Here is a 27,180-nt window from a genome sequence, read left to right as displayed (position 1 = left end):
CTAAGCCCAGGTAGTCTGCAAAGTCCAGCAAGGTTAATCAATAAGCAGTCCATTTCATAACATCAATCAGTTAGAAGAGTGTTGAATATATTTGCACAGTCTTCAGAGCTTTACAGTTATTTGAATATCTTATAGAGTCCAAATATTCATTGACTTCACTTTCAAACACAGAAAAGAAAGGTTTAGAGGCACTGAACTTACATTTATGAATGTGATATTTAGCAAGTAGAAATAGCAAACTAATCTATATTATCTTACAGGGGTTGTTTGAGCTGTTACTTGAGACCACACCTGCTCCGTCTCATTGGCTGTTCAGCCCACCTGAGGGACGACGGACTAGTTCCGGGATTCCGATGTCGGCCTAGCAAGCGAGCTAACTAGTTTGCTAGCCGCTAAACTCAAGGAGGACCGTAACGACCCACACCCTACAGGCAAGATAGCTCCGATGTTCGGTATTAGCTATGTCCTGCTCGTTTTACCAGCTCTTTGTGATGACTGTTTAGCTGAACGTAGGTACATGTATGTCGCTAGCCGCCACTGAAAATGTTAAAGCTTTCATGCTAGCCAGGTAATGTTAGCTTACTTTTTAACGTTAGCTGTGGTAAAGGACTGAGCAGTATCGCAAAAAAACTTTCGAGGCTAGGTAAGAGCTAAATGATTACTAAGTATTGGTCACGTTTAAATCTGTCATTATTACATTGGACGTTATTACATCGAGCTAAAACATTGCAGCGTCTATTACTTTGTTTAAAAAAATGTTTTTGAATGGGGTTCATTGTGGTAGCGTTAGTTATTTTAACTGAGTCCGAGCAGCACTGCCCTGGCCTGTTCAACGCTTGGTATATTTCAACGTATGATCCAAAGATGAAGTGAGAGTCAATCAAATGGTATAGATTCAAACAAGACATCAGCTAGCATCTGTTAAGTGTGTCACCGTTGCTGGAAGAAATGTATTCAGTTGGCTCGATCTGGCACCTTAACGGTGTAGCTTGCGTACTGCAGATTGTTGTGGTGATATGACAAGCTCGACACAGATTTTAGGATTAACATCCATTATAGTCGGGGGGCAGGTCAGATGATTAACAACTGACACACTCGGCCATAGCTCTGTATTTGTTAGTACTGTCGATTGTTGAAAAGAGGGGTGTGTCCAAACTATCAGGTTACTCTGGATCCGTTTTCAGTGTGTTCACACCGCACGGACTACTTTTTCATGTGCAGATAAGGGAAATTAGTCTGATGTGTGTGTCAAAGGCGTCCAGGCCAGGTTCGTCACAGATCGTTGTCTTCATGGTGTTTTGAATTTTCAGAAGTGGGAGGTGTTTAATTTTTCCACCTAAGGGCATTGATGTGACTAATGTGTGTGTAACAACAGGATGCTGTTTAACAACACTGTTTATGAGTAAATGTGAGAAATGCACAGGCACATAGTGTAACCCAAGCTGTTTAGGACATTAAAGAGTTGGTTAGTCAGCCTGATTGTTGTGAAATCAGAGTGAAACCTTTGCTTCTCATAGGTAGCTCTGTTATTTAACCCAGTGGTTTTCAAACTTTTTTCAGTAATGTACCCCCTTTGAATTGTTTTATAAGCCAAGAACCCCCTGAGCAGCACAAAACATTTGTTAGAAAAAATAGTATGTAAGGGGTACAATAAAGCGCTGGCAATGATAGATTTACTAAACAACGTTGTAACTGAACCACATTTAAATGCTATACTTCAAATGTTTAGAATCATCACTGAATGTATTCATTATTATGATGCATGCCATATTTTTAAATTAGCATTTTGAAAAAAATCTGATGTACCCCCTGCAGTACTCTAAAGTACCCCTAGGGGTACGTGTACCCCCATTTGAGAAACACTGCTTTAACGTAACAAGAAATGTAGTCTTGACAATCAAGCTTAAAGGTGCTCTATTAGTTCCTGCATGGTTTCAGCGCAATTTCATTTTTGTCTCAAATCGTATGGCATCTCTCCTTGATCCGCTAGTTGCCTGCCCCCTGAATACACTGTGAAAAAGCCCGGTCTCGGGAGACAACACAGGGGTTGTAAACGTAAAACACTAGGGGCGCAGGCTGTGCACCAAAATACAACAAACCGTTCCAGCCAATCACCGACAAGATGGTTGGGGGAGGGGTGGGGTTAGTGATAGTTAGTTAGTTAGTCATGACAGTTACGGAAACATAGGGGAGGGGCGAGCTTGCTCTGTTTTGTTTGGTATTTACTTGGAACGTCAACAGAAGTGACCATAGTGCACCTTTTAAACCTGCTAAACAAAACGTGGGTATTTCGTAGATGGTATTATTGTAAGCACTTTTGTTGTCCATTCTGTAATTATGTACGAGGCCACAACTATTTATATAATCTATTTAATCTGCAGTAGCGCCGAGATCCGAAGTGGCTGATGGCATGCCACTGTGGTACAGAGGCATAAACCGATCCCCTGGCGGCACAGGCCACCCACTACAGCGGCATGGTAGGCAACTGTCGGTGACTTTACTGTTTGCCACCAACCGTTGCCTACCACTTCTGCCTGCCAGTTAACGGTGTGCCGGTGAAACACACGCTGCATGCCTCTCCGACGACCGACATGCTGCATTTCCGATCTCGCCGTCATGCTTAATCTGCCATGTATTTTCTCGATTAATCGTTTTCGTCGGTCTGTAAAATATCAGAAAAAAGTGAAACATTGAATGCCCATCACAGCTACCTAAAGCCCAACCCACTTTTATTATCCAACTTACAGTCAAAAACCCAGAGATTTATGATTTACTTTCACACAATATGAAGAAAAGTGGCACATCCTTACAATTGTGCGCAAATATTTGAAATTGTCGCTTGAAAATTGTGTTGATTGTCAAAATAGCTGCCAATTAATCTAATGAAGTACTTGTTTCAGCTGTAGTTAATTTGTTTTTGTCTACTTAGCTTTTGCCTACTGACTGAATGTAATTTTTATTTTTACAGGGGCATCCAACAGCTGACCCACAGAGCTGGTGGGTGAAAGAAGAAAAGGGGACAAAGAGAAAAAGACTAAAATGCATCAGACTACATAACACCACTGCTGCCCATGGCTTTGTGTAAGAGATGCAAAATGGGAAAGGAGGTCTATCTGCAGAGAATTTGGAGGTGGGAGAGGTCTCTACACACAGACCTGGCCAAGTGCGGTGACACCTTGATGACCTATACAGGGCTTCTTTTTGGAATGAGTTGATTTTGTCCCCATATTGACACAAAGACTGAAAGCAGGGATCTCACAACAATCAGGGGACTCTGCATGGCTATTTGAGCGATTTTCTTGTAAAGTCAAGGAGAGACAGAATTTTTTTTTTTTTAAACAATTTTTTTAATCAGCTTCTTGAAACTTTCAGCAATTCCAGCTGGACTTTTGTTTGATGTTAAGCGGCATCATGCAACTGGTTTAAAAGTGAATGTTTGTTTAGTTGTTTTCCCCTGCTGACTTAGTTTGAAACGCTGGAACTGTCCCTTCTGCCGCCATCCTCAGTTTCTTCCACCCACCCAGTGCCTAAATAAGCCTTCTCGGGACAATCGCAGGAGTTGTCAGCAGCTGCTGCTCTCAATCCTCTGCCTGTTCTCCTCTATGTGCTTCTGCTCGTAGCCTATTGGCTATCTACCCACTACCTCTTTAATTTTCTGCTCTTTTGTTTTTATATTCATATCATGCATAATCAAAACTTAAGCACAGTGATGAGCATTAATGTAAAAACTGAGTTTCACGAGTGGAGATAAATCTAGATTGCTCCAGTTTTAGTTGTGTGTGCGGGTGTCTGCGCTTTTGTGTTTGAGCACAGAAGTGTTACCGTTGCACTGGTGCCAGGGAGCATTAAGGTTAGATTTATTTATATTGTTGCACCAAAAAACGGTTACATTAAAGCCATACAAAAATATTTATGAATTACCTACACATATTTTTGTATCACATTGCTCTTGTATAGTTTTGCTTTAATAAGCCTTTAAGATTATACACCCAAGTTAAATATTTACAACAAGCTGTACACATGCAAGTAAAGCTGTATAATACTATATAAAGCAATCCTCTGATTTTGAGTGATTTATATTAGTGCCAGGAGACTTTTAGTGTTAGAATCCCTCATGTTTTCAGTTGCTGCTTTGCATAGTGTTTTCTTTTCCAGTCTGTAGTCATGGCCCCTCCTTCCAATCAAACCACATATTTGCCATTTTAACCTATAAAGCACCATTTACAGTAGGTAGACCGTAGATATCTACCCCTCTCTCTGTCTCTTCTCCCCTTTCTCTGTCTCTGATGCCGGGCTTCAGTGGTGGGGGGGTTGGGGGAGGAGTAGGTGTCCCTGCTTCTGCTCCTCCCCGTCCATTTCGTCCCAGCCGATATGTCCCGGTGTCTGCAGCCACCACTTTCCTTGTCGGATCCACCACTCTCTTCTTCTGCTTTACGTAAGTAGTTCTATCTCCAACTTGCTCATATGCACAAATGCACACACACAATGCAAACATGGTGCAAACTGTGTGTGGGTGTGTGTGGGGAAGTAAAGGCATGTATAAAATCCCTATGCATTAACATTTTTATGAAGACATCCTGTTTTTGTTGTTTAACTTTTATTTAGAGAGAGAATTTACTGAGCGTACTTGTCATCTTTTCAGCAACACTTGTATCCGCACAGTTCCTCACAATCACACCTGTGAGCTCCCCATTTACAATCAGTCTTCTGTTTTGTGCCACTGAACAGCTTCAATGGAGCTGTTTCGGGGGGAATTGCCTTGCACAAAGGCGTTAGACATAGTGTGGAGTGCTACTTGCTCATCTTTGCCCATCTTTGTATGGTGTATTCAAGCCTGCTTATGTAACCACTACTTTCTGCTCTTGGATAGACCAAGAAAGTATGTAGTACACTTGTAGTTATTGCAACAAAATGTCACACTGTAATTGTATTTCCATCTTTTTTCATGCTGTCTAGGTGCCCATGGTTGTCAGAGTATTTCTCCTCTGTCATTCCCATCTACACTGCTGTGATCTTTCTCTTCACCCTTGCCAACTTCTGTATGGCCACTTTCATGGACCCTGGAGTCTTCCCGAGAGGTAAACGCATGTGAACAGTGTTGGTATGCAAGTCTTTTTCCTTGAAATTATAACATACTGACATACTATGTTATTGCATATTATGCAATACTTTTGAGTACATGATAGATAAAATTAGACTGAAAAGAATCAGTGACCACAAGCCATTAGAAATTGACTTAAATAATGAGTAAAACATTATGCAGGAAGACCATATGATCAGGTATTATGATGTTAGTGCAGTCTGGCTGTTTGTCTGTTGTCTTTAGCTGAGGAGGATGAGGACAAGGAAGATGATTTCCGTGCTCCACTCTATAAGACGGTGGAGATCAAAGGGATCCAGGTGCGCATGAAGTGGTGCTCGACCTGCCGCTTCTACCGCCCGCCGCGCTGCTCGCACTGCTCCGTCTGCGACAACTGTGTGGAGGTACACACACACACATATATATATCTCTCTCTCTCTCATGGGCTTGTATTGTTAGTCCTAATTAGAAATGTATTTATTTCACGGTATTATACAAATATGAGTGAAAGTTATACAGTGAAATTCGGTTGAGTTAGGTTATTACTGTTCCTATTTTTTTGACTTATTGTTTGGATGTCAGTGGAACATTCTTGGTTTTGTAATTATTACTTGTCTACTCGATCTAGATCTGTCCTATATCCTTAGTTTTCCACGTGTGCGCATAGGAGGTAGACATTGTCTGATTTTGATGTGTTGTAGTTGTTGCCTATCAATATTTTCCTCTCTGTCATATCCTTGTATATATTGTGCTTGCACATTCTTGATCTTTGACCCTGTGCTCTCTCAGGATTTTGACCATCACTGCCCTTGGGTGAACAACTGCATTGGTCGGAGGAATTATCGCTATTTCTTCCTCTTCCTGCTATCACTTACCACCCACATCATTAACGTATTTGGCTTTGGCTTGGTTTATGTCCTGCACCACCGCCAGCAGCTGGACACACCACATGCTGCTGTAACGTATCCTTCACTTGGCACATGCAGCCATAAAGATGCAGGACAAATGATGTGTCCTTCTTTTCACATTTAATTTGCCTTGTGATTTTTAGCCTGGTATTTGTTTTGTTTTTCTTTGCTTAATTTGTTGTAACCTCCTTGACCCTCTCCTCCCAGTATGGCCGTTATGTGTGTGGCTGGTCTGTTTTTTGTGCCAGTTGCTGGCCTGACTGGGTTCCACATGGTGTTGGTGGCCCGCGGTAGGACCACAAATGAACAGGTACATACAAGAGCTGGTTGTACTGTATGCATCAAATCCTGCAGCATTGAATTCATCCCGATAGTTCAGACAGTATTTTTTATCAACATGTGACATGGAACGTTTTTCTCCCCTCCCCCCTCTCACTGCAGGTGACAGGGAAGTTTCGGGGAGGTGTTAACCCTTTCACCAACGGCTGCATGAGGAATATTTCTCATGTGCTCTGCAGCTCCCAGGCCCCCAGGTCAGCCTTTCTCTCTCCTCTGCACACATCTGTTTACTCCTGTCCTTTAACACTCTGCTCCACAACTTTTTTTTTTTTTCTTTTTTCCACTGACTCTTTCTTTCCATTGCTCTCTCTCCTCTTCCACATGTACAGCCTCCTCTTTTATTGTTCTCACTTGTCTGTTTAGTTAATGGAATATTTGAGTGCCTTCAGTGTGAGTGGTTTCTGGTGTTAGACTATGTTTGTCAATAGAGCAACATACTGCTAAGCCTGTCATTTAATGCTTGTCCCTCTCACAGATACATGGGTCGGTGGCGGAGCCCTCAGGCAGTGGATGTACAGCCACCATTTGTTAGACCGCCTCTCACTGAGGCCCAGCTAGAAGCCAAGGTCCTGGACAACGGCATCCAGAATGACAGACACAGCACCAGGGTGAGTAATACTAAATCTAACAAACACAATCTACATGTGGAAGTTTAGATGTAGAAACTCAACAGAGATTCTCAATGATTTTCATGTCATTCATAATTATTGGTATATACTGTATGCTTGACTGTATACATTTTTGCTGTGGAACAAATGAGAAAAGGAAAAAAACAAAACATTGTACACGTAGGACCTCCCAAAGCTGTCGATCACATTTTGGGGCCGAATTATTTTCTATTTATCTATATTTTAAAATACATTTTCCATTTTTAAATATTAGCTGGTCGTAAATCATAAAAGGTCTTGCACACCATGAAGTCTGAGTGACAGGTGTGTAGGATAAAAAATAGAGTTAAATTAAAACAAATATAAAATGGAACACACTTTCCATCACTTGAGCTCATTTTATAAACACACCGTTTTGGTCCACAAACCTTCATGTAGCTTGTGTTGGTGCTACAGCTGCTGGCATGGATACCGGTGTCGGTTGTAATTCTGCACACTTCTGGTTAATATAGACAAAATCACCTATTCTGAACTCAGGAGTTCTGCTCCTCCTCTCTGTATTTAAAAAAACCTCATGTCTTATGTCCAATGTCTTATTTATCCAGAAACAAAATGATAAAAGAATGGGAACAGAGGATGTCTTTTTACTTTGCTAATTTGTTAAAAACAAATGTAGTTATATTTCTTTCCTTTTTTTTTGCTGCATAATATGGGCATATGTTAACATGTGGCTGATGATGATGATTTATTTTTTATTACTGACCACGGTAAATATGCAGAGGAGGATATATCGGTCTGCACAAAATCATCTGACAAGTGTTTTAGAACAAGCGTTAGAACGTAATCACTGCGAAACAAACGCAACATAAGCTTTGTTCCTCTCTCCCTACTATACAATAACAAATGCATGTAGCTACAAAACATATTAGTTCTTGTGGTATACAGATGGACTGGAGTATGTGACAAGTTAGCTGTTCACTGAATATGACGTGTAAAGCCTCTCCCATTTCTAGCACTTAAGGTAATTGTTATGCATTGCTCCCGGGTTAACTTGTGACCCATGTGATCTCTGAATTGTCATGACCAGGGATATACCCATGTTGACTGGCTTGGTTTGAATTTCCAAAAGAAGAGTTGAACACTGATCAGACAACCCTGGCCCAACCCTGCTTAGTGGTGTGAAAGAGGTATTACATGGCTTCTCTTTGTGTCTTCTCCAGTCCAAGAGCAGTCTAGATCAGATGGAGAGCCAGTCAGCTGATGCAGAGCCTCCACCTCCTCCAAAGCCAGAGCTTCGTTACCCTGGCCTGCCCCGCGCTGACACCGAGGGTGAGACACACACACACACACACACACACACACACACACACACACACACACACACACATAAATAAATACACAAGTGAAACTAGGTAGTTGCAGGTATATCACCTGACATGTCAACAGCTGTTAGTGTTGATCATCCAGTGCAGCCCAGGTACTTAAAATGTTTTACCTCTTACATGAACAGATGAACGTTTGCTTTCTAATCACAAATGCACTTCTTTCAAATGTCACCTTTGTTTTTTTTTGCCACTCAGAGAGCAGCTTGTTGACTGAAGCTCCACATACGCCGTCAATGTACAAGTACCGACCAGCCTTCAACAGCCCAGGAAGGAACCACACTGCCCTCACACACCCCAACAAGGTACATGTCCATATACACTCGCACAGACCTCAAGGTATTGGGTATAAACTATTCACATTACATTATGCAGATACTGTATATCAAGAGTATTAAAGGAACAATCGGCTTAGAGTGACGCTATCCGCATGTCTTTGCCTAATTGGAAACACAGACACATGTAAGACTCATTTAAATCTAAATATATTCTTTTAAACCCATACAGGCATATTGATTATTACATTGCAAGCTTATTTTAGCATTTGTAAAACATAGTGATGTGGTTAACCTTATTGCACAAAAAGTGAAGAGGACAGAACAAACCATATCCCATACATTACTGTAACAGATGGTCTGTTGGCTGAAAAGCCTTTGTCCTTCTAATTTCCTTTGTGGTTAATACCATGCCCCTCTTTTTTGTTTTTACTTTTGAATTGACCATTCAGTGGCCATCGGTCGATCAGTAAGTCTCAGCTAGTCTCATCTGTGTCTATCCCTTTGGCTGTCTCTGTGTGTTTGAGTGGAACTATCCTTTCCCCTGAGACTGCATTGACTGGAATGTGAAGTTCATGTACCCTATGTATTTGTCTATCCATTTATGTGTTGATACAGTCTTTGATATGCAATGTCAGTGCTTGTTCAAGCCAGTCAATGTTTCCAATCCAGTAGTGTAATGATGGAGTTGAGCACTGGTCAAGCATCCAATTTCTTCCCACCACTCCTTTTTTTCTGTTAGACTGTGTAGAAAATGTTTGTTATCTATTCCTGAGGTAACATGGTCATTTTCATCTTTCTATCCTTCCTCTTCACTCCTGCCTTCATCTTCATCACCCTTTTCCTCCACCTCTCTACCTTTTTGTCTGTTTCTTCTCTTCTCAGATGATCCGTGGCGAGAGTCTTGACTCTCCCTCTCCCTCCATCCTCCTGTCCAGCCATCAGCCTAGCTACCGCTCGGAGCCGAGCAGCCTGGACGGAACCACAGCGGTAGGGGGAGGTGTAGGGGCGCGCAGAGGGGGAGGGGAGAGGGGTGAGGGCCCCGGAGGCCCTGGCGGGACTGCTGGGGTGATGTCAGGGGGCATGTCAGGTTACTCCCTGACTGGGCGCTCCTACACCTCCTACCCATCCTCTCTGGTTCTGTCCACTGGCGGCTCCCACTCCTCCAGTCTGCGCTCAGCGCACCCAGCACATAACCCGCTGGCCACGCTCCAATCAGAGGGCACCACAGACACCAGCTACAAAAGCCTGGCCAATCAAACGCCTCGGAATGGCAGCCTGTCCTATGACAGCCTTCTGACACCATCCGAGAGCCCAGAGTTTGAGTCAGCCGCTCATGAGCTGTCGCCGCAGAAGCCTCGTGCTCCGTTTCCCTCAGGTCAGCCTGAGGTGGTGTCACCCAGTAGCCCGCTGCAGGGCTACACGTCGCCCTTCCTCTCAGCTCAGATCGCCCAGCAGAGGGAGGGGCAGCTGCTCCAGGGCTCTGCCACTTTCTCCTCCCCCCACAGGGCCTACCTGCGTGCCGTCAGCCCACCCCCTCCCTCCTCTGGGCCACCTGAGATCCAGCACCTGCTCCAGCATAACCAGGACTCCTCTTACCGAGCCCCTCGTAACATTTCCTCCTTGTCCTCTTCCCCTGGGGCTCGCTCACTAGAGCCCCCTCTCTCCCCGCCACCTCGCGGCCTCTCCCTCGGCAAGTCCCAGTCTTACATTGGGGAGGCAGGGTCTCAGCACAAGCCTCGGCCCACAGGAGGAGGCGTTGTGCTGGGAGGGGGAGGAGCCGGAGGAGTGCATCAGGCTCCACAGTGAGTAGTGATCCATCCCCAGATCTGTCAGCCTGCTACTCTTCTTCCTCCTCCTCCTTTTCTCCTAATTCTCTTCTTCTTCCTCCCTGGTTTGTGTCAGCCCTCCTCTTCCTCCCTGATCTGTGTGAGTCTTCCTTTTCCTCCTCCACAGTTTACAGTCAGTCTTTGCCTGTTTAGTGTTGAAAGTGTGCATGGAAGTTGGACTGCGTGGATTAGTCGGTATGTGTTCAGCTCTCTGAAAGCATGCCTTACCAAGCTCCTTGTGACTTCTGTCCTGTAGCCTTTTCTTACTCACCAAGTATAATTACCAAATGCCTTACAAAATCTGTGGTAGAGAAACATTTTGCCGTTTGTGCTTGTGTTTTTTTTTTTTTTTTTTTAAAGTAGAACCACTGACCGCCACATGCATTTATCCTCTGTGTCCCCCCCCTTCCTGATGGCTGTCCAATCAGATCCACCTCTCGTCCAGTCTTGGCCAATCACACCACATCCAAACCAGGGGGTGGAGTGAAGAAGGTGACAGGCGTCGGAGGGACCACTTACGAGATATCGGTTTGAGTGACAGACATCCTTCATAGGTCTATCACAAGGAGAGGGAAAATGCACTGGACTACTTCCACTTGTCTCTTTCCTGTGCTGGACCTTATTCATGACTGCAGCCTCCTGAAAATGACTGTTTTCCGCTGCAAAGGACTAAAGGAGCAGGCCTGTCTGGTACTCACTTTGTTATATTTGTAACGCCACTGGCCACTCTTCTCTGCTAGCCTTTTCAGATTTGAACAAAGAGTAAAAAGGAGACACTGGTTCATTTTTCACATGATCAAGTCGTCTCCATTTAGCCACTTTGTGAGCCATAGACTGATGTGACTATCATCACGGCTGGGTACAGACATGTCTATAGAACACGCATAACTATTCAATGATTTGCTGTTTTATTTGGTACATTAGCACACAGAGTATTGACCACCCTGTCCGACACTTAAGGTAAGTTTGGCCTTTATCCCGTTGATTTGGATTTTTAAGAGGACAGATTTAGGACTGCTGACCAATAGAAATGTCTTCTCAACTGTCTGAACGGACCACACAACCTGATATCTATAAGAGGAATGAAGAGAAGTGTCCAATCTATAAACACAGTATCATTTTAGTTTTATAAAATCTTTTTTTTTTTAAGTATTGTTTTATATAAATGTATAAAATCTTACAGATTATTATTATTATTGGGTCAATTAGTCAGGTATTGAAAATGACTATGGATGACGGTGGCAGATGTACTGTGTGTAATTATTCATGAAAGCGATTTCAAATCAGTTGCCTGTTTGTATTTAATGGCTGCATCAGCCACTCATGAGCTCGTGCTGGGATGTTCATCGTCCAAAGGGAATGATGATCGTTGGACAGGTGGTGGACAGCTGAAGTTGCAAATAATTGAGCAAAATTTTCTGAAAGCCACAAAGAAATTCTGAATTACGATTGCAGCACAAGCATCTTTGTGGAATGTATGCTTGTAATGTTTATGCTAGAGACATTATGCAAAATCTGTTAGTAGCTTTAAGGTCATTGTATGTCTTTTTGGTGTTCTTTTCTGTGATGTTTTGTCTGTCAGTCAAGATGCTAGCAGAACCTTAAACCTTTAAAAGATGGCCAGCCAAATAGGGGCAGCGAGGGAAGAGCTTATTTATTTCACCAGACAAGACAACCTTTTAGTTTTTGGGCACAACTTCAAACCAGTCTCTACCAGTTTGTTCTTTCTTTTTTGAGAAAAGTATGAATATTTTTTATGGGGAAAAAAAACACTTTATAAATGAAACTGTAATTGCAGTATGCCACTGAATAGAATTTCAAGGAGGGACTGGTTTGCAATTGGAGTTTTTTTCCTTGAGACCATTCATAGTGAAGTATGCACATTTTTATTTTTTTCTATTGGTTTATATTTTTTACACTATTCCGAGGAAATGAATATAAGGCAGATTAGATTTTTTGATTCATTTTTAAAACTTCCGTAAAGGTACATTTCAATTATATATTTTTTCCCCCCTCAGCAGTTAGGAACGGAATAATTCGAGGGAGGGATGTGTGTGTGTGTGGGAGTTTCAGGATTGGGCATTAGTTAGTTTTATTTATTATCTTTTTTATCAAGGCCTACAGTTGAGTATTAGCAGTAGAATTTCAAAGCTAGCTGAATGTAGCACGTCTTTGGGGGAAAGTACACGCTTGAAGCACACAAGTATCATCGTTCAACCCAAAGGACCGTGTTGCGAGTTTTCAACCCTTCCAGTCTGTCTTCAGTGTGCATGTGATTTTTGTTTGTCGTGCTGAATGCTTCACTGGCGTGCATACTTGTGAGAATATTGTCAAAAGCCCACATGGTTGATGTAACATGGTAACTAGAAAAGAAGCATCATTAATGGCACAGGTAGCCGTCATACAGAGATAAAAGAACCTGTGTTACTTTTCTTCCTGCTCTGGCCGAGGACGGTAGCCACTGAACAATTTGAAACTATGTGGGTACAGTAAAAGTATACTTCTATGTGAGATAAAATATTGCTATTGTGAGCTGTGATGAATGGAAAGATTTCACACAAATATCTGAGTACATTAAAGACATTTCTAAAATGGCCTTATAAAGATTTTTTTTAAAAGATGTCTTCTCAGAATAAAAAGGTCAAACTGATGAAAAACGTGTGTCATGAGTCTTAACTGCACACTTATCTTTTTTATTTCAGTTTCACCTCTCACCTTTTACTTTGGTTTTGAAACAAACATCAGTAAACACACTAGTGGCAAAATACAGGCAGCAAAAGTTAAAACAGTGATGATGTTGCTGAAAGTAGCCAAAAAAACAATTACAAAAAAAGGCATTTGTTCACAAATAACTTAAGTAATAAAATGTTGCCTAATCATTTCTTATCTATTGCATAGCTCCATTCAAACTACACTGCGTCATAGTCAGACCAGGCAAATGTGGTCCAGCGGTTTTGGGTATTTATTTGCTAAAGTAAAGACTTAATGTAGACATGACATTGAGTAGTGGTTGAACCTATTTTCCTCTCTGGCCCATAATATTTGGGACTTTTGCAAAAATGTAAGGCATGGCAATGTCTGAAGAAAATGAAAGAGTTCATGCAGCCCCTCTCTGAATCATCTGCTTCACTTCACTGATCTTTCTTGCTCTCTGTGGGCTGCTCCAGGTTGTCGGTTTCAGAAGGGAGCTCGTTGCTGCCCTCCTCTGGCTGAGAGCTGTTCTGCTCTTCTTCATTCAAACCGCGGCTTTTGTTCAGCTTCTTGGATTTTTGGAAGAGCTCGTTGAGGTTAAACTCTCGGATAATGTTCTCCTAGTGATGAAATAAGCTTCATATTAGCATGTGTGTGTGGATGTGACAGAACCTGCACCTTGTGTTTCTTACAGTACAGACAGGACTTACCTCACTGAAGGTCCAAGACACAGCTCTCCCTTTATTGTCCACCATTGGACGTCTCATAACTTCCCGCCCTTCTTGGAAAAGCACCAGTGAGGGCAGCTGCTTGGTCAGAGGAGAAGTACTAACCCTGTACCTGTTCAGAAACAATTCATAGGATAGTCAATAACTGTGCTCAGAGAATCTGTCAAATTTGTGGAAAGCATTAACAAACGATATTGTGGCATTAAAACTACTGCTGCGTCATTAAAGAGTGGCAGAGCGGAAAAATGACCGACCTCTCTGAAACCTCTCCATAGCGCCCAACGTCCACCTTTCCAAACCTGAGTCCAGGACAGTTGTACCTACAGAACGCAGGGGAAGATTCACCAAACATTTAGACCTCAAGTCAAAACTGAAGTCTTGGCCAAACATTCAACATGTAGTCTATTTTTGGAGAGCATTTGACTTAGATTATTCTGCAGAACACATAAAGGTTTAAACCAACAATGGGATTGTAAGTACTGAAGAAACATTCAATGCATCTTAAAATAATTAACAGCTTATTTAGATTAAATTCTTAACTTTGATAAATGTCAAATTTGGACAGAAATACAGTATGGAATATGGAAGGGAGTTATTAAGCCAATCTTCCATTGAATAAATGCTCTCAAAACAAAACATATTGTATAGCAGAAGGCTCTTGTCTGTCTCGCTGACAGACACCTGGGTCTGCTCCTGGTACAGTTATATTTTATGTTTCATATCCAAGACATCAAAGACCATGATTTTACAGTGAATGCAGAACCGATAAAACAAATAAAATAGTATTATAGCATATATAATACTCACTCGATTCAAGAAATATGTGGCTGTTAAACTTATTGTTTATTAATCATAAGGTATATCTACTTCAAGCAATATACTTCCTACAAAGTAAATAGATATCATGGCTGCTTATTTAAAGGACAAATCCGGCGCAAAATGAACCTAGGGGTTAATAACACGTGTACTGAGTCGACCGTTCTCTGGGATATGTTTTCATGCTAATCGAATGTGACCAGTTTTAGCGCAAACCGCTAATTAGCTTATAAAGCTAGTCATCGGGGCACGGGGAAAAGTAAAAAGAAATCGCTATTTCTATACCACTAACAAGGCTCAAAATAGCACCACACTTCCACGGTAGCATAATGAGGGTCTCTACATGTAAACCGAAGCATTGAGAACTTTGTAAGTGTACAGACAGTTTATTAAAAAGATAGTTTATAAAGACTGTACCTTTCACGTATACAGGCGGGCGCCATCTTGGGAAAACAGTCATGAACACCGAACGCCGTGCTTGAGCTACGTTACTGGTTACACGGTGTTCGTCGTTCGACTGGTACTTGTTAGTGGTATAGAAATAGCAATTTCTCTTTTACTTTACCCGTGCCCCGACGACTAGCTTCATAAGCTAATTAGCGGTTTGTGCTAAAACTGGTCACATTCGATTAGCATGAAAACATATCCCAGAGAACGGTCGAATCGGTACACGTGTTATTAACCCCTAGGTTCATTTTTGCGCCGGATTTCTCCTTTAAGTACAGGTATGGCTTTGTAGGTTTATAGTAAAAAAAAGTGTGTATTTGTGTAGTATTCTGTCATGAAAACAGCTCAGCCAATCACAACTACATCTGTTTTACCATGACATGAGTGACTTATTAACTTATTCCAGGGCCTGGGGAAACTCTGACTGAGACAGTTCCTCAGTATCTTGTTTACTGAAGGGCCTGTATTTTACTTATGTCTTACTTGAGAGAGAGGTCGGCAAAAACGGGAGCGAAAGACTGGCAGTCAGAGGACCAGTTGGCGTAGAATTCAACAATCCAGGTGACACGACTGTCTCTCTGCAGCTCCTCCTAATGAGTCAATAACACAGAATCAGATAAGAACATATTACACAGGTATAGATCTCTGTCATTCACACCTAGACAGGTGTATTATAGTAATATATGTCTGACATTGAATTAATATATTATAATAATATTAATTGGCATACTGCTATTTGATGGACACTGTCCAAAATGCAAACAATCTAGCCCTGTACTTCCAAATGGTTGTCTTACATCAGAAACTGCAATACAGCATAGTCTGTACAACACTCACATCCATGGTCTTGTCACTGAAGTACTTGATGTACTCGGGTCCCATGTAGAGAGGTGGCTTACAGGTCATGACGAATGCTGGAGACAAGGCACAGATAACGATACTGATAAGTGTACATTACAGAGGCTCCCAGTGGATGAAAACAATGGCTCAATGTAAGTTTTACATTTTATGAAGCTATGAAAATCTCAGATTAGGTTAATAAATATACACGTAAACCCTAAAAGTATTGTTTGAAGTTACCTTAGTGGAACAGGTGCTTAATACAAAGAAATCTGAATATAAAAGAAGAAGTATATAAAAGAAAAGTACCCAAACACTGGAATCAGAGCTCCTTTATTCTTAAGTATTGATGTCCAGTGTTAGGTTAAAACATCTGTGATAAAACAGGAGCTCCAGATGCAGTTTGCAGGTATATTTTATATTCACTTTTATCAATTTCCCCAAATGTTGGCTTATTTTATGAAACTCTACTAATAAGTCCAAAGTAACTGTAGGGGAATGTATAGATCCAAGTCAATATTTGGCTTTAAAAAGATCCTGTTTTGAGGGTTTCCTGCCATGTTTTAATATGTAAATAACCTGAAATAAAAATAAAACTACATTGACATTATCAAAAAGAATACACATTCAGGGAATTAAAAATATTACACATATTGAATGAGTTTTTCCAATTGTTTAGTCATTTACTAACAAAACTGACTAAAATACCAAATGCGTGTAATGATCCATCTCTGTAAAACAATTTTCTACTTTTGAGGGATATCCTGCACCTGTAGTGTTGATAGTGACACATTTTAATTGCAGCATTTTGAGGTGGAGGTGATGGGCTGGTACCCTGCTGCTGGTAAGGAACACTATTGTAATGTGACCTTCTTAATGGAAGACAGTTTGCCATGAATATCCCTTCCCATAAGTCAAATTTTGTTGTGGGTGGGGCAGTATTTGTAACAAGGGTTATAAGGCCACTGACCGACACACAAGGCGAGGTAAAGAATGCCGAGCCGAATGTCCAGCCTGAAGAAAAGCATGACGTTGGCCACTTTACTGAACAGGAACACGTTGCCTATGTGCTGCTCCAGTGTGACTGAGAAAGAGTGAGAGATAGAGAAGGAACAATAGATGCAGCAGAGGAAAAAACCTTGACACTGTTGATACAAGGTCACAGGAAGTCAGGACTATACTGCAATGGTAATGTTTACACAACAAAGCAGAGTTTTTAGTAAAACACTGGATGTGGCTTGCTGCAGGGCTTCTCCTCTGGTTTCAGGTTTATTTAAACAGTTACACATTAGGTCACAAATACCTATTTGGTTGAAGTTTAACAGAAACACATTATAGGACAAAAATACCTTGTCCTCGTTGTTAGAACTCAGTTACATCACTGTATATAGTTTAGTATTCAGTTTAGTATAAAGTACAGGTTTAATTAATAACTACATTTCTCATATGCCTCAATGTATCCTGGTGGTTCCATCCATGCTCCCAAATTGAGCATCACCTGCTCGGTGCATCGGCCACTTTTAATGATTGAGTGTGACTGTTTACAATGTAAACAAACACTTGCCATGTTGTGATATCAGTTGGTTTACACATATACAAATAAATGTGTGTGTGTGTGTGTGTGTGTGTGTGTGTGTGTGTGTGTGTGTGTGTGTGTATATACTTACTCGCTCTCCTGTTCTTCATCATCACTATTGCACTAAGAAACATGAGAATCTCCACCTCTCTCTATAAAACAAAAAGATAAAACATGAAACAACTTTAATAAGTGAGTAAATTAGCTAATTCATCTCACGTAAGCTAACTTAGCCGAACCATATTTAGCAGCAGGCAGCACTGCAGCGCAACACTAACCCCACCATGCTCACCCAGTCAAAGTCGCAGGAGTTGCCGTCCTCCCGCTGGGTCGCCAGGTGCTCGCACAGACCGGGAGCCTTTCGGACCACCAAGAAGGCGACGGTCATGAAGAGCGAGGTGATATAATACGGTTTCAGCAACCATTTGTAAATCTGAGGTAAGTGATACAAGAAAGTACACAGTCCTGTGATTAGACCCATGTTGGAAGAGACAGCAGTCAACCTCGAAGGGTTTGAGGAGCAATGACAGCTGAAGCTCAAGTAACTGACTCTACCCGGTGTGACTCAAACTGCGCCTGCGCCAAACAAAACGATTTCGTAGTTTCTGGGTGCAGTGACTTGCCGTAGATTTGGCGGGTACTGCAAAACGTAAACAGAGGAAGCTGAAAATGGAGGAAAGCGAAGCCGCAACACAAAAGGACACTGTAGATAACATTTGTGTTAAAGACTCCGCTGAGAACCAGATTAATGAAGCTACAGAAGAAGTGTCCTCACAGATGTCAAACCCTGGATCAGTTTCTAAACCGTCCGAAGACACGGAAGCTCGGTATAAAAGGCTAAAGTTGTTCAACAAAGTGATGCAGAAGAGCCTGGAAAAGTTCATCGATCATGCCAGGTAACGTTGATGTAAGGTGTCCCGAAACGACAGTGAAAGCCGTGTTAGTAACAGTTATAGATCAATTTGCAAGAGAGGCACACCTTGATGTGAGTTAAGTAACGTTAGTTATGATCCGTAGTTCAAACCAGCTAACATGAAGATACAGGTGAGCCACAAAAGCAGTGCTGCGGTTCTTCTGTGGTCACAGCTGGTGTGAAGGACTCTAAATGATGATCGTGACTGTGCAGCATTCATTGGCACATCTGTCATAATAAGTATCCAAGGCAAACCCTATTGAAAAAACATGCCTAGTTTAATAAAAGTTGTTTACCGTGAATTATTGATACATATAATAATCATATTTGGGCAGCAACAAGTAATTATTTTGATTATCTCAGTTTTTTATATATATCAATTGTTAATTGTGTATTTGGCATCTCTTGACAAATTACTTAAAGATCCCATGGCATGAAAATTTCACTTTATGAGTTTTTTTTTTTTTTTAACGTTAATATGAGTTCCCCCAGCCTGGCGATAGGTGTAAACCGAGCCCTGGGTATCCTGCTCCGCCTTTGAGAAAATGAAAGCTCAGATGGGCCGATCTGGAATCTTCCCTTTATGATGTCATAAGGGGATAGGTTACCTCCCCTTTCTCTGCTTTGCCCGCCCAGAGAATTTGGCCCGCCCATAAGAAAGAGAGGCCACGTCCACACGTACCAAAACAATCTTTTTTTTCCCGTCTTCCCTGGAACTGTGTCAAAAAAAATGTGTGTCCAAATGGATCCATTTGTAAAAGACTCAACACGCTACTTCATATTCCAGGCCTATAGGTGGCGCTGTTTCTGCTACAGAAATTCACCAAAAACTGAGAAGAAGAGCATAGTCTTCAGTCACTCCCAATCATAACATGATAGACTATAATAACTTTCACCACTGCTCATTTTATAAAGGCCGCCGCAAGAAAACGTGTCTTTGTTTACATTGTATAATGTGCTGTTGGATTGCTTTTTATTTTGCAATTCTGTCTGCCATCGGACATGATTGCAGCGCGCTAGCTAGCAGAGCTAACGTTAGCACGCTAACATTAGCTCTGCTAGCTAACATCGGCAGTCAAACAAACATCAATGATCCAATGTCTTTTTGATAATCTACACGTTTTTCTTGCGGTAGCCTTTCTACAATAAGCCGTGCTAAAAGTTACTATAATCCGTTCAAGGAGTTGATAAGCAGAAAGATTAGCTAGCTAGTTGACAAGTTGTCTACTTCCACTTTATAAACAGCTAACCATAGCAGATAACGTTAACGTTACGTGCGTGTCATCCCCCATCTCTCTCCCACCTTTCCTGTCTATCCACTGTCTCTCACTCTGAAATAAAGGGAAAAAAAGCCCCCCCCCCCAAAAAAAAAAAGAAGTAATCAAAATTGACGATCAATTTATAGATTAATCAACTAATAATTTCAGTACTAGATTGATTAATTGAGAAAAGGTCAGGTGTTGGGTAAAGCCCCACTTTGCTGTAATTTTGGTTGACACTGCTTTCACTCACAGTTTTAACAGATTTGCCAGCACATTTCGTCCGCTTTACAAGAAGAACCCGCAGAGGATGGAGAGCATTCACAAGCAGTTCATTGAGGAGATGCGGAAGACTATACAGGTATGCAGCACATCACATTAATACCATGTATGAAAAAATAAACAACGCGTGAAAGGTCTGCTGCCTTGTTGTTTGTATAATATATGTGTATGCAGTATGCACTTGTCTATCTGCCTTTGTTTTTTAATTTGCTTCCTTTAATGCCTGTGTATGTGTAGGAGGACATCAGCAGACTGATTGAAGAAGGCCGGTTAGAGTTCAAACTGAATGAGCTGGACAAACTGGAGAGTGCTGCCAAGAACAATGGAGACCCTGCATGGTCAGTAAACAGCATTGAAAACTCTTCACCTTCTGCATGTCCAGCTTTTGATGTGCTCTATTTCTCTGTAAACCCCCCTCTAACCTAACCTTCTGACCTGCATCTGATATGTTTTTCTGAATGCAGTGGCTAAATATCTGAATAATTGTAGTTTTGTATGGAAACTGTTGTTGATCAGATATTTACCTGATAACATATTTGAAGATTCAAAGGTCCCATGGCATAAAAATTATACTTTGAGGATTTTTAACATTAATATGAGTTCCCCCAGCCTGCCTATGGTCCCCCAGTGGCTAGAAATGGCGATAGATGTAAACCAAGCCCTGGGTATCCTGCTCTGCCTTTGAGAAAATGAAAGCTCAGATGGCTGATCTGGAATCTGCTCCTTATGACGTCATAAGGAGCAAGGTTACCTCACCTTTCTCTGCTTTGCCCGCCCAGAGAATTTGGCCCGCCCATGAGAAAGAGAGAGCGACATCATGGCTTGAAAATGAGCAAAGCATGGCAGTTGGTCAAGGCCACACCCCCACCCTCCACCTTGCCCCCCCTCTCTCCTCAATAGCATTTAAAGCTACAGACACAGAAATGGCACATCCTAAGGAAAGCTCATTGTGGGACTGGCTCTAGTGGCTGTAATTCTGCACCAAGGCTGAATTTCGGGAAAGAGACTTCAGATACAGTATTAGGGGACCACTAAGGCCTATATAAAAGCATCCAAAAAGCAGCATGTCATAGGACCTTTAAGATGGAGTCATCATGGTTAGTTTCACAATTTGTTAAAGATGGTTATCAGGGCAACTTTGGGCAGTTGTTGGGTAACTACCAATGATTTCCCCCAGCATTGTTGTGTTAATCATTAAGGAACATCTTATCGTTTGGCTTGTATACACTGTTTTTTAGACTATTGTGTCTCACTAACGTCCCTTTAATATAGGTGCACTGTGTATCTCAACTTAATTGTTTCCATTTTGCAATGTGACTAAAATACAAAACAATATAATCTCTTACCCTCTCTGTTATGTTAGGCGGCCGAGTGGGGTTCCTGAGCAGGATCTTTGCAGCTCTTTGGTGCCATACTTTCAAAAGCAGGAGGCCTACATGCGACTGGAGCTGAAAAAGATTCAAGCAGAGAATGCTGCCCTAGCACAGAAGGTTCAGGCTGGTAGAGAAAGTGTTGCTCAGTCTGAACATCGTATTTCTACCGCTGTTGATGAGTGGAAGGTGAGAGAGAAACCATTAAAGCTGTACAGAATAAGCTTCACACAAAAATCATATTCAAAATGTTTATTTTTACACTCACAGAGGGGATATATGTGTAAGTAATGCTTGAGTCTTTACTAAAAAAAATATTTGTGACATTAGATGTCATCTGAAAATAAATACACCATAGGTCTTTTACATGCATAGAAAACACATTCTTGTAATTTCAGACTTATTAATTCTATAATAGCTGCATCATTGAACAGTATTTATCAGTTAAGTTTTAGAAACTTTAATATATTGTAAATGGGAGTGATGCTTTTTAATTAAAAAAGAATGAAGGAAAAAACACATGGTATTGGTACAGTCTGAAGGAGGCCAGTGTCTGACAACTGTTGCTGATGGACAAAATATACTGTGCACTAAGTAGAAACATAAGTGACATAAGTAGAAATATAAAATAGAAGTTTGCCTTGAGTGTTAATAGTTTGTCTCTCTCTCACTTTTAGGCATCAGTCACAGAGTTTGAAAGACTGGCATCTTCTCTCTGCCCTGCTGATGCCTTTGATGCGTGATCTTCAAATTATTTGACCTGCAGATTTATCAACGAACTTAACTGTACATATCGATTTTGTTTACTTTGCCTTTTTGTCTGGAAATAAACTTAAAATCTTGGAAATAAAAAATGTTTTGTGACCTCAGTGATTATATCCGTGTGGGCCACTATACACCAATCATTATGGTAACGTGCGTGTTTATGTCTGGTATTACGGTACGTGGGCCATGAAAAATAATGCCACAAAGAAGTGAAGAGTGGAGTAGTTGACACACGAATGGATTCGTGGTGAACATCCTTACAAATAACAGGCCACACGCTCATAGAAACCGGCTTTTTCTTTCTATATAAATGTATTATTCGTGATAGATATGACGGAAATGTTTTCAACTCTGTTCGGTCAAAATGAAGCTCAGGGACCGCCCGGCTCGGCGTCTCTGGGTTTCGGACCAGGGAAACCTCCACCGCCTCTGCCGCAAAATCAAGGCTCCATGGCGGGGCAGATGCCACCGCAGCTCGGGGATGAAGGGCCTGCTCTGCGGAAGCCCGGAGCCATGAATGAACCTTTCTACTTACTGCGGGAGCTTCCTGGTACTGTCGGACTATTATAACTGTTGTATGCTTTGTATTGTATTTGTCTGTTAATTAAAATAAAGAGTTGAGCTGCTATCAGAGGTTGCTAAGCAGTTTGTAAACAATGCTGTTAACGTTACTGAAAATATTGAGTAAGCTAACGTTAATTAACATTACCGGTATTAGCCAATCTGTTTTTCATATTGATATGGTTTGTTTCTTTCTTGTGTGTGACACAAAAACACCCACCTTTACTACTAGTTTACTATGTTTTAACTCAGCTCTTGTGTTTTTAAAGAAACTTAACATTTGTTCCAGTTGGCTCTAGTGATATTATTGCTGATACCTCATTTGCTAGATGTATACATTAGTTAACATATGACATGATTTGTTGCGTTTGCATAAACAACACTAATACGAATGTGTCTTTAGTGGGAAACGAGTTAACGGGCAACACCAACCTCATCACGCACTACAACCTAGAGCACGCCTACAACAAATTCTGTGGGAAGAAGGTGAAGGAGAAGCTCAGCAACTTTCTGCCAGAGTTACCAGGTGGGTTATGGGTAGGAACAAACGTGTTCTGACAGTCGTGTTAATAATGAAGGCTGCACACATCTCATTAGAATGAAGTGAAGATAGTAATTAATGTTCAGTGTAGGACACAAGTTCCTTGATGGCTGTTCATTCTTTTATAATAGCCCTAACCTCATTGTAAATTGGCAGTTGGCTACAAGCGTTCCTGTAGTTTTGTGCCAGGAACCCCAACTCTACTAATGCAGCTGTAATTTCAAGAACCACTGATGTTGAAATATAGGTAGAGACTGATGTGAACACTTTTACATCTTCAGCAGTGTGTTAGCGCTTACCACTTTGCTCTTTCCATTGTTTGTATTTTGATCTGTGTCACTTTCCCCCCTCATTCCATCTTGTCCTTTCTCTTCTGTGCTGCAGGTATGATCGACTGTCCGGGCACTCAGGATGGCAGCTCATTGCGCTCTCTGATTGATAAGCCTCCAGTGTGTGGGAACTCCTTTAGCCCACTGACAGGCGCTCTGCTCACAGGCTTCAGACTTCACACAGGACCGGTAGTAACTGAATATGTTCATATATTAACAGGATTATGGCAATGTGTCTTTAGTTAGCATATTCTGGCTTGCAGGTATCTATCTTAATTATACTGTTCAGTTAAATACTTACACACATGTTTTTGTTTGTTTTTCCCAGCTACCAGAACAGTACAGACTAATGCACATACAGCCTCCAAAGAAGAAGAGCAAGCACAAGCACAAACACCATCGACCACAGGACCCATTACCACAAGGTATGACATAAACTACACATATACACTTACTAACGCTAACGGAATGCAACCTGTTGTTAGGCCACTGAGCCGCTTCTTTTTGATGTCACAGAAACTCCATCAGACACTGATCCCAAGAAGAAGAAGAAAAAGAGGGATGACGATCCCGACCGCAAGAAAAAGAAGAAAGACAAGAAAAAGAAGAAGGTAGGATAATCTACCAAGAACCCAGTAATTCATAAAGTTGCCTGTTAGTTGTTATTATGGGCCCTTTTGCCAAGTCTCTGTACATAACTCTGGGATCCATTTATTTTCACACTTAAGTCTTTTCTGAGAGAACACATATAGCTTTTCTTACACATTATGGAAACTTCATTTGTTACCCTCAGTAGTCAGTGTTAAACTGACTCCAGAATGTAATGGGTGTGTAGGCTCAATGAACACTCCAGGATTTGCATTTCTTTAAACCAATCACAATTGTCTTGGGTGGCGCTAGGCTCCAGATGTAGAGAAGGTGGCTCTGCAAAATGGTCTGTGGAAGGAACTTTTTTTGTTGGAACATTTGCACTCTACAAAAGAAAACGCCACATAACAATATTAAATGAAGTGATCTGTTGACACAATACAGTAACGTGAGTTGTTTACATTAGCTGCATACATGGTTAAAAGTAATTTTCCCTTACCAGTGTGTCGCCGTGTGTACTTACGTCCTAGCAATCCCTCCAATCGGTCCCAAAATGTCCTAGTTAGATAGTAAATTCCGTAAACATTTTCTTTGTAAATCTTTACAATCATTTACTGAAAGAACCAAGCAGGCCTGCCTTGTTGCACTATTAAAATTTTCTTCAAAACTTGCCATTTTCAGCATGTAGCTTGCTAGCTTGAAAGTTGTTGTTGTTGTTGTTTCCTGACGGCAACACAAAGATGGTGGAAGGTGAGGGACATTGGTATGTCAGGCAATTATCGTGGTAATGTACTTCCGTTGACCCAGACTAATCGGTGCGTTACTGCCATCTCTGTGCCCCTCTAGAACCGCCACAGTCCCGACCACCCCGGCCTCGCTGGATCACAACCCAACAGCAACAGCCTCAGATAGACAGGAGCCCACTGTGTGCACGCCTGTTTGAATGTGTGCGTGACTGTGCATTTTGTAAGAGGATGCGTGTGTTTTACAGATAATTGTATTATTGCGAGTATGTTTATTGAGAGGGGATGAATCAAATAATGCAAATGGTTGTATGATGTGTGTGAAAGTAAAACTAGCAGCAACACAGTGGGTGTGTGTGATGTTGAAGAAATGTTACGGTGTAAAAGGCAGAAAGCCGATGATGAGCTGTGTGATGTTATGGATGACTGAGCAGGCACTGTATGTATGTCCCTCTATGATTTTGTTGTGATATCTTTTGACCATAATGCCAAAATCAAATAAACTTTGGTTATTACCTTTGCTTGTGAAAGTGTTGATTATATGATCAGGTATTTGGATACATGGTTTAAAATACAGTGTAGCAGCAACAATTACAAATATTACTGATGCTGAGGCACCTTGTTTTCTGTGAGAGAATCGTTTGCAAGGATGGCAAAAAAAAAAAATGCCACACAGACTTTACTTTCATTAATTTATTTGTTTATCAAATGCACATACTGGATATACTGATTTGAAGGCAGGAAAGAAAGACCTACATTTAGCAAGGCATACCAAAATTTCAACCCCAAGGGTGAGAGATTTGATAAGCCACTTAATATGATGGCCTTAAAATACAGACAAAGCAAAGAGACTGTCAGAGGTGTTAATAAACAACTACTGTAAATCCCAATTACAAAATTGAACACAAGGGAGTCGGGTCTTACGACCACTAAGTTCTTAGGGACGTTTAGAGTACATAGGTACAAAGGGGTCGGATAGTTGCTGGAGATGCTGGTACATTTGTTTTTAAACATTACAAAAAACTATATAAGAGCTTTCCTCTTATATAGTTTTTTGTACAGACAAAGCAAAGAGACTGACATGTCAAACTGGACAACCTCACCAACACTGATTGTGATTCACTCAACAGTATTTAAACAACACAACATTCAGCCTCAGAAATTACCATCAAACTGAATCAACACAAAACAAAGGTGTATTTACTGCAGGACCAATGTATCGTGTTGTAAGGCATTCCTGTTATTTTGCTCCCTAGGAAAGTGCTGTTGATTAGCTTACAGTCAGTCAGTACACGGCTTTGGTTTACAGAGAAAGATGTTTGGTAGAGGTATTAAAGGGGAAAATCACCTAAATTAGGAATTCCACTATGTTATTTCCATGGCCTATATAAGTTCAATCAATATTTGTGGGCTACTTACTCTCCAAGAAACCAGAGAAGTCAGTCTCAAATGTGTGATGTCATCAAGTATTTAAAGTCTGGAGCTGCTCCATAGACAATAAATGGCATATTGATTTTTATCTTCTTTGTACCCAAATAAGTTTTATTCTATTGTAGTGTACTCAGATCTGAAACACAAAATGTGCCGATTATACTCAGAACATTCCACTGAGGCTTTTTAGCACTCTAGCTTTTTGGATTTGGGAGTTTACTAATATTTTTGGACTGCCTTAGGCTATAGGAATAACGTATGCATTTTGAAAATGGGCGTAGTTCCCCTTTAATCTTACATTCATATCTATTGCAATAAAGCCAATATGGCAGCAAATGCACAGAGTTGAAACAAAACTCAGAATCAACAAAGACTCAAGCAGCACATTTAAAGAGCAGGAAGGAATGCATCAGACAAGAAAGGAGAACTCAACTAAAGCTGTCTTGACACTGAAATGGATTGAGTCAAAAACTGTGAAATGAAAGGCTACATCTGATTCAATAAATCTACACGATACTGTTGCTGTGAGCAGAACTAGCATGTACAGGATAGACACGTATTGTTGTCACTTTAGAAGAATGTAACTCTTTCTGTTTTGGCTGAAACAATGTCTTTTGAATGTGACTTTGATCATTCAAGCAGAAAAATCACATTAAAATAACAAGTTTAACGTCAGCCATCAGTGAACATACCCATGCATATAGTAAAGCAAGCAGAATATGTAATAAAATACATAACACACCTCAGTTCTATTTACAAAAAATAATGTTGATGGTTTGTTTGCTCCAAAATCAATACATGACAAAAAAAATCAAAAAGGCAAAAGCAGAATACACAGAAAATCATCTGAGCTTCATTCATTATAAGCACACTACAAAA

The 27,180-nt window shown here is 41.1% G+C and overlaps 4 protein-coding genes across 8 annotated transcripts; 3 read left to right on the top strand and 1 right to left on the bottom strand.

Annotated features, from left to right (window-relative positions):
• Positions 1-322: 322 nt before the first annotated feature.
• LOC144524371 (palmitoyltransferase ZDHHC5-B-like) lies at positions 323-13,078 on the top strand. Of its 5 annotated transcripts, none has more exons than XM_078260566.1 (12): positions 323-431; positions 2,969-4,435; positions 4,957-5,078; positions 5,327-5,484; positions 5,870-6,042; positions 6,196-6,298; positions 6,430-6,521; positions 6,803-6,935; positions 8,156-8,264; positions 8,516-8,622; positions 9,478-10,397; positions 10,850-13,078. In XM_078260566.1, exons 2-12 carry the CDS (start codon positions 4,287-4,289, stop codon positions 10,953-10,955), a joined length of 2,172 nt encoding a protein of 723 aa, XP_078116692.1. In that variant the 5' UTR covers positions 323-431; positions 2,969-4,286; the 3' UTR covers positions 10,956-13,078. The 5 variants fall into 5 exon arrangements, with proteins under 5 accessions (XP_078116692.1, XP_078116693.1, XP_078116694.1 ...); XM_078260567.1 differs by having other exon boundaries at positions 344-509; XM_078260568.1 differs by having other exon boundaries at positions 344-513.
• Positions 13,079-13,098: 20 nt separating this feature from the next.
• On the bottom strand, positions 13,099-18,090 carry tmx2a (thioredoxin-related transmembrane protein 2a). Its single transcript, XM_078260572.1, has 8 exons — positions 17,812-18,090; positions 17,611-17,671; positions 16,914-17,027; positions 15,941-16,017; positions 15,587-15,693; positions 14,095-14,160; positions 13,823-13,952; positions 13,099-13,732 (listed from the first exon to the last, which is right to left on the bottom strand). Exons 1-8 carry the CDS (start codon positions 17,998-18,000, stop codon positions 13,553-13,555), a joined length of 924 nt encoding a protein of 307 aa, XP_078116698.1. The 5' UTR covers positions 18,001-18,090; the 3' UTR covers positions 13,099-13,552.
• A 7-nt stretch (positions 18,091-18,097) lies between these two features.
• Positions 18,098-22,197, top strand: pmf1 (polyamine modulated factor 1). The gene is made up of 5 exons (XM_078260574.1): positions 18,098-18,415; positions 19,947-20,052; positions 20,211-20,311; positions 21,337-21,532; positions 22,021-22,197. Exons 1-5 carry the CDS (start codon positions 18,189-18,191, stop codon positions 22,084-22,086), a joined length of 696 nt encoding a protein of 231 aa, XP_078116700.1. The 5' UTR covers positions 18,098-18,188; the 3' UTR covers positions 22,087-22,197.
• Positions 22,198-22,286: 89 nt separating this feature from the next.
• On the top strand, positions 22,287-25,390 carry med19a (mediator complex subunit 19a). The gene is made up of 6 exons (XM_078260573.1): positions 22,287-22,658; positions 23,073-23,195; positions 23,595-23,728; positions 23,868-23,964; positions 24,056-24,150; positions 24,974-25,390. The coding sequence occupies exons 1-6, from the start codon at positions 22,439-22,441 to the stop codon at positions 25,037-25,039; spliced, it is 735 nt and encodes a 244-aa protein (XP_078116699.1). The 5' UTR covers positions 22,287-22,438; the 3' UTR covers positions 25,040-25,390.
• Positions 25,391-27,180: the final 1,790 nt, after the last annotated feature.

This window comes from Sander vitreus, chromosome 10 (assembly GCF_031162955.1).
Source record: "Sander vitreus isolate 19-12246 chromosome 10, sanVit1, whole genome shotgun sequence".
Lineage (NCBI taxonomy): Eukaryota > Metazoa > Chordata > Actinopteri > Perciformes > Percidae > Sander > Sander vitreus.
This window is presented reverse-complemented; position numbering and strand designations above follow the sequence as displayed.